General features: G+C 36.7%; 2 protein-coding genes across 2 annotated transcripts in view; one reads left to right on the top strand and one right to left on the bottom strand.

Annotated features, from left to right (window-relative positions):
- Window positions 1–14,264, bottom strand: part of HELZ (helicase with zinc finger) — a 185,126-nt gene that overhangs the window by 75,803 nt on the left and 95,059 nt on the right. Inside the window, exons 11-13 of the mRNA XM_012656897.1 lie at window positions 11,729–11,996; window positions 5,390–5,723; window positions 4,076–4,206 (exon numbers count right to left, since the gene is read on the bottom strand). Of these exons, the coding sequence (XP_012512351.1) occupies window positions 4,076–4,206; window positions 5,390–5,723; window positions 11,729–11,996 (733 nt within the window). The remainder of the gene's footprint in view (window positions 1–4,075; window positions 4,207–5,389; window positions 5,724–11,728; window positions 11,997–14,264) is intronic.
- On the top strand, window positions 10,220–10,648 carry LOC105820428 (peptidyl-prolyl cis-trans isomerase NIMA-interacting 4). The gene has a single exon (XM_012656901.1). It carries the CDS (start codon window positions 10,232–10,234, stop codon window positions 10,625–10,627), a length of 396 nt encoding a protein of 131 aa, XP_012512355.1. The 5' UTR covers window positions 10,220–10,231; the 3' UTR covers window positions 10,628–10,648.

The following is a 14,264-nucleotide window of genomic DNA, read 5'->3' on the forward strand; positions in this document are numbered from 1 at the left end:
GGAGCCCCTGCACAGCCCTGGACATCTGCCTCTGGGCTTACAACTCCACTTTTTAAAGCCACAGTTACCTGAATCCATACCTGCCCACTATGATTCTATGATACTGGACCCCAATGGTCTCCTTAAGAGGTACATGAAAGCAATGATACTTGCATCAGATGGTTACTTTAAAGTTCAAATGAGATAATACATGCAAAGCTGTTTAGAAAAACAATTGAGTAATAAAAGCACAATTAAGGTTAGCATCCATTATTATAATATTTTCTGAGGATTTCAGAAAAATGAGATATTACTTGTATATACTTATAAAAACAAAAAGTTTTAAAAACACTCTCTAATCTTTCAAATCTGGGGATTTTAATGAACTTAATGAGATAGACATAATATTATATGCATAAGTATAAATCTAAAGAGATTAATGACAGACTTATATGTGTAATTCTGAAATATATCAATATCTCTTTATTTTTTTATATAGCCCAGGAGTGGGGAACCTGTGGCCTTCAGGCCACGTATGGCCTTCTAAATCCTTAAGTGTGGCCTTTTGACCAAATCCAAATTTTACAGAACAAATCCTTTTAATAAAGTTCCCCACCCTTGATACAGCTGATTCTGCTTATCAATTGTTTGAGTGTAATAAATGCTTCAGAGCAAATCAGAAACTTTTATCAATGTCGGTTGTCTCAGTAATTTCTGGCCATGAATGATGAACATTTATAGAAAATCAATGAATAAAACAAACTGTATTTATTTATCATACCACCTACTTAATAAGAGAAAGATTTACAATATACATGGTAAGAATCATCTCTGATTTTCACAATTTAAAACAATATAAAGTCTCTTCAAGTTTATTCAAAATAAAATAAAATTGCTCTTATTCCCTGAACCAAATTAATTCAAAGTCCTTTCTTCTCCTGGCCTCATGCATTGTTATAATTAATTTATAGATTGCATGCTCAAGAACAATTTTTCAACTTTATTTATCCATAGATATTCCACATTATTTCAGAAAAGATATTAAATGGCCAATGGTTTCTCAGTATGTTTTTAGACCCAGATACCTTATAATTACTATTTAAGTTACAGTGGCATGAAGTCTTTTCCTGCTTGAAAGTTTTCTACTACTTGACATTTTCTTAGTTACTTTTGCAGTTAACATTTATAGTCAGTAATATTTGAATATATTATGTTATATACAATATAATTCTCAGAAGTGAGCATATCAAATAAAAATGCCTAAAAGTTTACTGGTATGAGGCCGGGCACGGTGGCTCATGCCTGTAATCCTAGCACTCTGGGAGGCTGAGGCAGGCAGATTGTTTGAGCTCAGGAGTTCGAGACCAGCCTGAGCAAGAGCGAGACCCCGTCTCTACTAAAAAAATACAAAGAAATTAATTGGACAACTAAAAAATATATAGAAAAAATTAGCCGGGCATGGTGGTGCATGCCTGTAGTCCCAGCTACTCGGGAGGCTGAGGCAGGAGGATTTCTTGAGCCCAGGAGTTTGAGGTTACTGTGAGCTAGGCTGACGCCACGGCACTCTAGCCCGGGCAAAAGAGTGAGACTCTGTCTCAAAAAAAAAAAAAAAGTTTACTGGTATAGCATCACATTTGAAACTCTAATTTTCTTTAAACTTGAAATCCTTATTAACGTCAATGTGTCAAATATGGTAAATGTGCAAGACCCTGCTGGTGTTCAAAGATAAATAAGACAAAGCTTTCCTTTACAAAGCTCAGAGCTGAGCAAGAAAAGTAGAAATGTACGCAACTGACAAAAATTAATTTGAGAGAAATTATGCTTAAAAGCACAAAACTAAGTTAGCCTAGCACATGGCAGGTGCTCAATAAATATTAATATTTGTTGCAATAATGAAATGGAGAGGTCAGGTTCATCTACTTGAAGGAGAGAGCCTTCAAGCTGGACAACTTAGATCTTCGATAGACTAATATTGGGCAAAGATTCTTTCAGAGAGAGAAAACACTTGAAGAGAAGGAGACAGGGCTAGGGAGAGGGAATATGGGAGTTGTTTGATGGACATATGATTTCAATTTTGCAAGATGGAAAAGTTGATTGCACAACAATGGGAATACATTTAACACCACTGAACTGTACACTTAAAATGATTAAGATGGCAAATTTTATGTTGTGTGGATTTTACAATAATCAAAATTTTTTTTAATAACAAAAAGATAAGGAAGCAAATAAATATAGGGAAAATTAGACAAACTTCAAGGTAATTCAATATGGCTAACATATAGCGATTTAGAGGGAAAAGGGATGTGTCAAGTAGAAAACAGTAAAAGCAATCTGAAAAGGCAGTTCTGAAAAGCACAGTCAATGAGATCATATCCTAGAGCTTTGGATGAGGCTGCTCAGACTTTATCTGCACATCAAGCAGAAGTCTTTAGAGATGTGTGAGTAGTGAACTACTATGATTATTTTAGAAAAGTAACTCTGGGAGAAATATGTGGACTGGCCTAGAGCACAGGGCCGCAGAAGGCAGGACTGGAAACCAACTAGAAGCCTACTGAAATCGTCCAGGTGGAAATGAAGCATTGGCTGTAGGAACGAAAGAAAGGGAAGCATTAAGAGAAACTGAATCAAATGAGAACTGAGGAGTGGTCACTGGATTTTTACAAGTATTAGATCACTGAGCATATTCAGGAGAGTGAGCAAGTGAAAACCAGAGGTTACAGAGTGAACAAGTAGGAATCCTGGGAATATGCGGACTATTCCCTCTCGAGAATTTTGGCAATAAAAAGAAGAAGGCAAGGCAGAGAGGGTAAGCAAAAGCCTGGAGAAATGATTCAGGGTTTGTGCTGTAAGGCATATTTGTTTAGTTCTGTTTTTAGGGCCAGAAGAAATGGAATATGAGGGGAAGTAACACATGCCCCTTTTAGGCCTTGCTCGTTTCTCACATGATCCTCTGGGTTCATTATGCCCATCTGCCAACTGAATGTGAACACCAAGGGTGACCTTAGAAACCAATTATTGAGGATCGCAGAGCCTCAGTCAGTCATGGAAAGGGCCCCAATACCGTGACTGAATTGACACAAGTGATAAATAAACTTCTATTGCATACAGCCACTGAGATTTTGTTTTGTTTTGTTTTGTTTTTGAGACAGAGTCTTGCTCTGTTGCCTGGGCTAGAGTGCCGTGGCGTCAGCCTAGCTCACAGCAACCTCAAACTCCTGGATTCAAGCAATCCTTCTGCCTCAGCCTCCCAATTAGCTGGGACTACAGGCATGCACCACCATGCCTGGCTAATTTTTTCTATATATTTTTAGTTGTCCAGCTAATTTCTTTCTATTTTTTTAGTAGAGATGGGGTCTCGCTCTTGCTCAGGCTGGTTGCGAACTCCTGAGCTCAAACAATCTGCCCGCCTCAGCCTCCCAGAGAGCTAGGATTACAGGCGTGAGCCACCATGCCCAGCCAGTCACTGAGATTTTTAAAAACGGGCGTGGAGAGTGGCAAGAGCTGAGCATGGGCAGGGGCTAAAGAGATAAGAGCCATGAAAAGGTGAACAGACAGACACAGGCATGAAGCTATCACTGCTGTCTATGCTTGAAACAAAATGGAATTCCATTACATGTAAAGATGTGCCAAACAGAATTTAAGCAGAACAATATTTACACAACCATTACAACTGGAGAGCAATTTCTGAAGTAGTATCTTCTATCGTACTTTCTCCATTTTGCTAAATCTCAAAAATATCTTCTATATTATTCAAAAATTATTTTAACTTAACTATTTGAACCACTTTAGAAAGGCCCTAATTTTCCCATTCAACTTCTAGTCAGAAATATTCCCAAATTGCTCAGCATCCTATTAAATTAAGGCTGCAGAGAAAAGCAATAGAATTCACTTAGACTCTGAGGAAAGTGAAGATAATAGATAACGAACCTCAAATGTTTCATTCTCAGGGTTCTTTTACTCTCCTTTCTTAACTAATAAAATGTCTCCTGAAGAACACAGGCAAACTTTCTGATAAAAATATGCAAGAGTCATTTGACACAGATATTCAATTTCATATTAACATAACTTCCTTTAATAAGAGCTCTCCTTTTTGTACCTGTTGGGACTCCAGGGTATGGTGGGAGTCATACTGATGTCTGGAAACAAAACCCCATTGTCCTTGATTCTGTCTAGTGCATAATGCATTTCACAGAGGGGTAACCGATTTAATTGAAACTGAAGTTCAACCTGAAACACAAGAAATGAATTTTTTAAAAAAAAGCATTAAAGTAAATATCAATGCTGGCAGTTCACTAGAATATTTCGTGGAAGCAACTATTTAGGGGAACACGTTTAGAGATTCTTTTAAAATATAATCATATTCTAATAATAATTATGAATATTTGCTTTGTTTATTACCAGGTACTGTGTCAAGCACATTACATCGATTTTTTCACTTTATAGTATCAATGATGTATATACTATCATTAACTTCATTTTACATATTAAGAAACTGAGGCGGCCGGGCGCAGTGGCTCACGCCTGTAATCCTAGCACTCCGGGAGGCCGAGGCGGGTGGATTGCTCAAGGTCAGGAGTTCGAGACCAGCCTGAGCAAGAGCAAGACCCCGTCTCTACTAAAAATAGAAAGAAATTAATTGGACAACTAAAAATATATAGAAAAAATCAGCCGGGCGTGGTGGCGCATGCCTATGGTCCCAGCTACTCGGGAGGCTGAGGCAGGAGGATCGCTTGAGCCCAGGAGTTTGAGGTTGCTGTGAGCTAGGCTGACGCCATGGCACTCTAGCCCGGGCAACACAGTGAGACTCTGTCTCAAAAAAAAAAAAGAAACTGAGGCATTTGTAAATTACTTAATCTCTAAATAAAGGTTATCTGATTCCGCCATTCTATGAAGAATGTATTTGATAAAATTGAAAAACATCTATGAAATAACACATCTTGACGGATAACCAGCCCTGTGACACTGTATCAATTTACTATGAATAAATAATATTCAACAAGTTTTGTGTTTAAAAAGAAAAAAGACTAGCCTTCCATATGGCAGACTGAAGACATGATTCACCTAAAAACTCACAAAGAAAAAGAGAACAGGGGCAGACACAACTGCAGATGAAAGATGGCCTAAAGTGTAGCTTAAGTAGTTTATTTTGATCTGTTCTTCCATCGATAATTTAAAATGAATCAGAAAGTTCAACCTTGTATCAAACTGGAACATTTTAGATGCTACTTAAATTAAATAGAATCAATTTTCTCTGGAAGTTACCAGAGGTCCAATTCTCAGCCTATCAGTTAAGACTCCACAGTCAGCTGCACTTTTGTTTATGGTAGAAGGAAAACCAAATCAGAGGAAGAATATCAGCTGGAAATGATACTACAGACAACCATGGTTAAACTGTCATCTTCAAGTATACCTGTGTGTCACAATCAGGCCGAAGATTAAGTTCTTCACAGCATTCCCTGGATATCCTTAAAAATATATATTCTTTTGTTTTTTCTTCAATAGTAGCTTCATAAACCTTCTCTTTGGTTCCCTGGGTCTGTACTAACTTCTCTTTAGGGACTGGTAATAAATAAACAGCATTGACTTTGGTCATCACCAGTCGTCCAGCCAAAGTATCTTCAGAAAGTGTTTCAGTAAGCTTAAAGCGACCAAAAAGTTGTCCATTCTGAGCATACTTTGCACCTCCAGAAACTCCAGTCAGCATGAAGCTTGCTAGAATCTGCAATTGCACTTTAAGGTTGAACCTAAATCAAAAGTAGAAAACTAGTTTGAAAATTTTACATCAAAAACATAATAATTAGGAGAGTAAAAAAAAAATCAAATATAAACATATCAAAAATTAAAACTTATCAATTCCACTTCGTTGCGCTAAAAACTATATGCTATCTCTGACTTTAACCAAAGCTAGAGACAATAAAACTTTTCTTAAAATGAATAAACTCCCATGAAAGTTCCATAAAGATACATATTTAGTTATGTTGAAGAATAGCACGTTCAAAAAAATCCAGAATATTTTAAATGAAACTAAACATGATTTTTTAATAAAATGAAATATTATGTATTAATTAATATGAAAGTCTGTTTTAATACACCATTGGGACAATTAAGACTTTAAAATCACCTAGAACCAGAAGAAAACACATTACATTGAAACTACAAAGGACTTTAAACAGATTGCTTTCAAAGTAGATATTACCAAAAGATTCTAACCATAAAACTTCTCTTTCAATAATGTTAATGAATAACATCTAGAATAAATTTTCTTTCATGGCTACATGGAGAAGGTCTCATGCAGGAATTATGGAAGGAAAAGTTAAAGTCTGTTATATTATACAATGGCCGGTACACTCACACTTCTGTGTATACTCGTAAGTATGAGAGAGAATGTGTGTGAAAGAGGCAGAGAATCAAGATTAATTTACACAGTCGAGAACTATGAGGTGAAAGAATAATTTAAACTAATTGACAGTTCTCCTTTGCCATTCTGGAATGGTACTATAAGAGGTAAGACAATATAATAAGGAGTAATGGGAACATTGTCTACTTTTTCTTAGAAGGTTTGCCTTGGTCCATTTTGTATTGCTATAACAGAATACCTGAGACTGGGTCATTTATTAAAAACAGATTTATTTCTTACAGTTCCGGAGACTAGGAAGTCCAAGATCAAGGGGCTGGCATCTGATGAGGGCCTTTATGCTGCATAATCCCATGGTGGAAGGCAGAAGAGCAAGAGAATGCAAGCAAGAGCACTCCTGCCACATTAATCCATTTATGAGGGCACAGCCTCATGACCTCATCACCTTTTAATGGTCCCACCTCTTAATACTGTCCCAGTGGCAACTAAATTTTCAACATGAGTTTTGAAGGGGACATTCAAAACAACAGTATTCTGCCCCTGGTCTCCCTAAAACTCATGTCCTTCTCATGTATAAAATATATTCATTCCATCCCAAATAGCTCCCCAAAAGTCTAACCTCTTTCCAGCATCAACTCAAAAATCCCAAGTCCAGAGTCTCATCTAAAACAGATATAGATGAGACTCAAGGCATGATTTATCCTAGGGCAAATTTCTCTCCAGCTATGAGCCAGTGATATTAACAAGTTACGGGCTTCCAAAATACAATAGGAGGACAGATATGAGATATACCATGGGTGGTTGCAACATTAAAGCCACACGTGGCCGCCAAGGTCCGTAAGTGTGGCCCTCTGATTGAATCCAAATTTTACAAAACAAATCCTTTTATTTTTATAGTAGGATGAAAAAGAAATATAGATTGTATGTTATCTAGTTATGCTGGACTTTGATATGTGGAATGTGTACTATAGATTCATATAAAAATGTCTTTAAATGAAAATGAAACAAAACATACTCCAATTTACATGTAATCTGTGTTCACCTGCTCTTTTTTTTTTTTTTTTTTTTTTTGAGACAGAGTCTCACTGTGTTGCCCGGGCTAGAGTGAGTGCCGTGGTGTCATCCTACCTCACAGCAACCTCAAACTCCTGGGCTCAAGCGATCCTCCTGCCTCAGCCTCCCGAGTAGCTGGGACTACAGGCATGTGCCACCATACCCGGCTAATTTTTTTCTATATATTTTTAGTTGTCCGATTAATTTCTTTCTATTTTTAGTAGAGACGGGGTCTGGCTCTTGCTCAGGCTGGTTTCAAACTCCTGAGCTCAAACAACCCGCCCGCATCGGCCTCCCAGAGAGCTAGGATTACAGGCGTGAGCCACCGCGCCCGGCCTCACCTGCTCTTTAAATAAAATATGCTCTTAAAAATAACAGGAAACCTTATGTTATTTATGCTTCCTCAAATGAAGTTAAAATTTTACTTTTCTTTTACTATTCATATAATATGTGAGATTTGGGGTCATTAAAGCTTTCTCAGGAGGAAGAGATTACTTACAGTGCAAGAAATTCGTGATTCACAAAGGACTTTCTTGTTGCTAAGGGAAATGTACAGTTCTCATACCTTTTTTTCACTATGCAACTGCTCTCCCCTTTCTTTGAGCTCCCTTTTCCACTGACTTCTGTACAGTAATACTCTCCTAATTGTTTTCCTCCAACCTCTCTAGCTGCTTGACCGCCTCCCATCTAAGCACCAACCACCTTCTATTTAATAAAAGATCCACCCTGCCCTGTTCCAACTCTCTAAGACCTCACTAGGTGAGGTCACCCTTTCCCAGATCTCTCAGCTCAGGGCTGTAAATCCAACTGTCACATGAACACCTTTGTTTATATGCCCTTCAAATTTGGTATATTCAAAACTGAATTATCATCTGACCTCCTCAGTGTGACCACCAAACCACTCCTCCCATGTATTATACATCGTAGGGAATGGCACTACCACCCACCTAGGTATCCAAGCCGGAAACCAACTCATCCTTGACCTTGGCTCCCCCATCAACCTTCATCCCTTCATCACAGAATCACCAAGCCCCAATAGTTTCTAATGGTCTTGTTAGTTCCTCCTCCTCCTAATTCACCTGCATTTGAACATTTTAAACTTGGATTACTGAAACAAACTTCTAATGTGACTGTTTGTCTCAAATCTATTCTCTACACCACCATCAGAGGACCTTTGTAAAATGTAAGTCTGATGAGAAGCAGCCTCCCATAGTTCTGAGGACAAGGCTCCACAGCCTTCTTTCTCTCCCACCCTGCTCCACCACACAAGCACCCTCCATCACAACCATAATGATCAACTTGCAGCTTTCCCCCAAACTCTATGCTCTTATCCTCATATCTGGTTCCCTTTAACAAAATTCTTTTGTCCTACTTCTTAACCTGACAAATCTTACGTGTTTTTCAAAATTCAGCCTAAATACCATCTGCTCCCAAAAGCAGACTTGATTTCCTTGTTGACTTGACTACTGTCCTTCTCCCACTTGTTTGTCTTAGAATCAGCAGTGAGTAGCCTAAAACCTAACACTATGAATACTCATTAAACTTTGTTCATTAAATTAATTTTAGATTTGGGTAATAATCTGATTTTCTCCAGCCACCATATTCCCATTTCAACTACTTTATTCCCTAACAAATTCCTGAAATCCTGTAATATATTTCTCAACTATCTTAAGTGATATATTAAAGTTTCACTCTGATATCTATTTCAGAATCCACCATCCCAAAACACTTGCTCACAATTTAACAAGCATGAAAAATTAATGTCACAGTTTTAGAGCAACAAGAAAAACCTCTTGTGACACTTGGTTGTGCTTTGCAACAAAACTGTCGAGGTAGAGGCGCTAGAAAATAAAAGCCCTAAGAAATATAGCTTTTCCTGCAGAAGATTCATCACATATTCAAGATGTAGATATTATAGACTTTCTATAAAAGTTATAGCTACTAATATTTATTTTTTCTAAAAGCTTAACAGGCTAAAACTAAAACCATATTAGTAATCTCTCTTAGATATTAAAATAATACGCATTTTTTTAAATTTAATAACTCAGAAATACCTAAAATACAAAATATATCTTATAATTAACAAAGATATTTCTTAATAAGAAAACCCATCTCTCCATTGTTGCATGCCACATTTTAAAATCAACCTTCAGGCTTACATAATTCCTAACCTTTTGTGGAATGGCAGAATAATAGCCAAATTTTCAATGAACTTAAAACCGTACCTCTAAGCTAGTGAGAAATGTCTCTATCAACTTTAGCAACAATTAGAATATATCTCTTCAGTGTATAACTTTTTAAAAATTTCAAAGCTACATGGTGAATTTCATTTCTTCCGATTTCTGACTATATGAACAACAAAAATCAACCAAAATAATAAGATAATCCCTGGGTTTACTAAAGCAGAGCAACAGAACTGAAGCATAACCCACAGAAGCAACACTCATCTCGATGACGAAACGTGTACCCACACTAGGCCTGTCGTGCCAGCTGTCAGCACTGAGAAGCCAGGCACAATGACCTGTTTAGGCATGCCACTGAACAGTTTAATGGACACAACAGCTTCAGCTGAAGTCAATTTCTTTTGAAAATGTATCTCTTAGAATCAAACAGATTTCACATCAAGGTAGAATCATTATTGAATCCACATCAACATGTGGCTGAAGAAAAGTTAAACAAACAAACAAATCTCCAAAGAACTCAAAAACATTTTCTAAAACTTAAATGAAATGAAATACAGTATTATAGTTATTTAATAACTAGTGATTTCATTAGAATAGTCTACAGACACAATTGATAAAAGCCTTTTAAAAGACCCTCAATGGGGAACGGCAAGTTTAGAAGATGCCACCCAAAGGAAAAAGTGGTTCTGGAAAAGGAGGAAAAGGGGGAGCAGCCTCTGGGAGTGACAGTTCTGACAAGAAGGCTCAGGGTCCCAAAGGTGGTGGCAATGCAGTAAAGGTCAGACATATTCTATGTGAAAAACACGGCAAAATCATGGAAGCCATGGAAAAGTTAAAGTCTGGAATGAGATTCAACGAAGTGGCTGCACAATATAGTGAAGATAAAGCCAGGCAAGGGGGCGACTTGGGTTGGATGACCAGAGGGTCCATGGTGGGACCTTTTCAAGAAGCAGCATTTGCCTTGCCTGTAAGTGGGATGGATAAACCTGTGTTTACAGATTCACCAGTGAAGTCAAAATTTGGATATCATATTATTATGGTTGAAGGGAAAAAATAAATCATATGAAAGACTGAAAAAAAAAAAAAAAAAAGACCCTCAATGGGCCATGACAAAGTCTTAGATAATGAAAAAATATACTCTGACTTTGAAAATTTTATATGTATTTAATTTGAAATTAGGTACTTTCAAAAGTTAGATCACATTTAATCTATAAACAGAGTAACACAAAGTATCTGTAAGTTTTCACTTACTTTTATTTTCTGATTATACCCTTAATGAGTGTTCAGTATCTACCAAAATACTAATGATAAGGTACCAATAAGGCAGCTTGGAGAAGAGAAATATATTGATTAGGCTGTATTGAAAAGGAAAACTACTTACAAAAACGGATTCACATCTAATTATTTTTCAATTTTTTTTTTTTTTGAGACAGAGTCTCATTCTGTCACCTGGGCCACAGTACAGTGGCATCATCATAGTGTTTTTCAGTTTTTAAGGCTCGTCTCCGTACTTTATAGTAGCTATCTAAAAAGAAGAAAGCTACTACCAAAAACAACTATTTCATTAACATTTTCCTTCACTCAAACTTTCTTTTCGAAGATTATTTTTCCTAAAACGATTCAAATAAGCTTTCGATTTAAGCGCTTGGTCCTAACCTATGGCGTAAGAATAAAATGTAAAATATGTTAAGGCATTTACAAACTGCTATGAAGCTGTTTTATTATTATCAGCTTTCCTGAAGACCTAGATCAGTCTTAAAATAACTTTTCAAAATATGTGGTGTCTCTCAGTTTTTGTGTTATACATTTATTCAACAAATATTCATTGAGTGCTTGCTATGACTACCATTGACTGAAAGCTCCTCAAGACCAGGAACCACAGATTTATATTCCCAACACGTGGCAAAGAGCTTATCCCCTAGCGGATGCTTAGTAAGGTCTTGTAGAAATAACTATGCACTAAAACAGTAGGGATACCAAGATAAGCGCAACACAGTTCTTGCCTTAAGAAGCTCATATTTCATTTAAAGATAGAATACAGCTATTGAATAACAACCACTTACTACCAGCCTTCACTTAGGCACACTTGCATTTTAAAAATTAAAAATATCATCCAAATGGGAGATTTTTTTTTTTAAGTGTTTCTAAAATAACTTACTTGCTGACTTCTTTATACTGGGCTATCTCCTCAATATAAAGAAGGTCATGCAACCGTGACTGATAGTTGGTCTTGGTCAATGATTTGTCTAAAACGGACTGAGTAAACAGCTGGTCAGCAGAGAGAGGAATTTGGTATCTGATAAGAAGGCTCTTCTCCAAATCAGTAGTTTCATTAGGTTCAAAATCTATAATAGTCTTAGATGAAGAATCCCAACGCTTAGCTGTGGTTACTAGCTGTTGTTTTGCATGCATCAGGTATTCGAGATCTAAATGGAAACAAAAAACACATTTATAAAGAAACATAACATTAAAATTCTCAAATAATACATTACACATTTTGTTAAGAGTATTTTATATGCTAGAGCTAAAATTCTTAAGAACAAAACAATATAAAAACCCATTTACAGGGCATTTTCCCCATATCAGAAATATTTGTTTTGTCTATTTTAACAAAACAACATTAATAGGAATGCATTTTTTTTTTAATTTTTTTTTAACTATATCAGGCTAGGACATGCCACATACAGTTATTACCATTTTAAAAATACGGATTGGGCCGGGCGCGGTGGCTCACGCCTGTAATCCTAGCACTCTGGGAGGCTGAGGCGGGTGGATTGTTTGAGCTCAGGAGTTTGAAACCAGCCTGAGCAAGAGCGAGATCCCGTCTCTACTAAAAATACAAAAAAATTAAGGCAGGCATGGTGGCACATGCCTGTAGTCCCAGCTACTCAGGAGGCTGAGGCAGAAGGATTGCTTGAGCTCAGGAGTGTGAGGTTGCTGTGAGCTAGGCTGACGCCATGGCACGCACTCTAGCCCGGGCAAAAGAGTGAGACTGTCTCAAAAAAAAAAAAAATACAGATTGACATTTAGAACTTAAATGTCAACTTTTCTCTTCGGTCAAGAGAAATCTGATCTGCAGGAAGAAGATATGATAAGTTCTTCATAAGATAAGTTTTATAAGGTGATAATCATTTTCCTCCTACTACTACCAATACCCATCCCATTACAGAAAGAGAAGATCAAAAAGCTGAGAAAGGTTAAATATTTTCTTATGTGGTAAAGCACAGTGAAACTACATTATCTAAAAGTCAACTTACTACAAACAAAAATCTTTTAGAAAATATTCATGTAAAACACTGCTAATTCCTCAATAAAATGCCATTCAAATATCATTTCTGAAAAATCCAGTTTAGCCCCAGTTAAATTATACTATAAATAGGGTACCATGTCAAAATGAATGACTATTCAAGTTCTGACATCTCTGGAAAAAAATGTAGCATAATACCAGCACAGGGTGAAATCCACAGTAACATAAACTCTAAGCACTGAATCAGCTCACTCTACATGCAGTGCATATTACTTTTCTACTGGGTGAAACATGCATACATTCATAAAAATGAAACTTAACCAAAAAGGAAAAAAAAAGTTGCATGACTGATTCATTATGCCAAGATTCAGTTTTAACATAACTGGAAAGATGGTTTCACAACTTAGCTTAAAATTTTATGAAGAAATAATAAAAAGTTTAGACAAAAATCAGTTAGTCTCCAAGGTTTAAAGACAAGTTATCCTAAACTATCTTTGAAATGAGAACATAATGCATAACTGCCATGTCTTGCTTAGTGAGAGATTTTACATGTAAATGTTACACATAGATTATAAACATATAAGTATAGTCATCCACCAAGAGAAATTTCTCAGTAGTAGCTAATAGCCTGTTCTAATATCTTAATAAAAATAAAAACCAAAAATATAAAGGCCCTAATTTCCAAACTTTGCTCCTTGAAAAGGCATTTTTACATGCCAGTTTCATTATTTCTCAAATGGCAACATAAATACAATTATAATCATCAAAATGTAAAGACAGTCTGCTCATTAAAAACTTGCATTTTAAAATACTTTGAGGATTGATGGTCTGTTTTTGCAATAGCCTCACGAGCAGTTTTTTAAAGTACACTAACTACATTTTCTTCCTAAATGCTCTGAAATTGAGACCTGCCTATTCATTCATTAGATCATAGCTATAAAAAGTATTTAAATTTTACAAATACCAACATTCCTGAAATAGATTATACTGTCACTAAAGATCAGATGCTAACTATTACCAAAATACCAAGGAGGTACACAATTTTTTACTTTTAATCAAAAGTCAAAAAGACACATAGCAATGTTACAGTGACAAACCAAATTACCAGCTCTTTAAAAGTAAATAAAAATGGCCAGGCGCGGTGGCTCATGCCTGTAATCCCAGCACTCTGGGAAGCCAAGGTGGGAAGATCACTTGAGGTCAGGAGTTCAAGACCAGCCTGAGCAACAGCAAAACCCCGTCTCTACTAAAAATAGAAAGAGATTAGCTGGACAACTAAAAATATAGAAAAAATCAGCTGGGTATGGTGGCACATGCCTGTAGTCCCAGCTACTCAGGAGGCCGAGGCAGAAGGATTGCTTAAGCCCAGGAGTTTGAGGTTGCTGTGAGCTAGGCTGAAGCCACTACACTCTAGCCTGGGCAACAGAGTGAGACTCTGTCTCCAAAA

The sequence above is a fragment of the Propithecus coquereli genome, unplaced genomic scaffold (genome assembly GCF_000956105.1).
Source record: "Propithecus coquereli isolate 6110/MARCELLA unplaced genomic scaffold, Pcoq_1.0 Scaffold526, whole genome shotgun sequence".
Taxonomy (NCBI): domain Eukaryota; kingdom Metazoa; phylum Chordata; class Mammalia; order Primates; family Indriidae; genus Propithecus; species Propithecus coquereli.

Excerpts from the sequence above, each read along its gene's own strand:
- LOC105820428 (XM_012656901.1), top strand. The coding sequence starts at position 10,232 with ATGCCACCCAAAGGAAAAAGTGGTTCTGGAAAAGGAGGAAAAGGGGGA.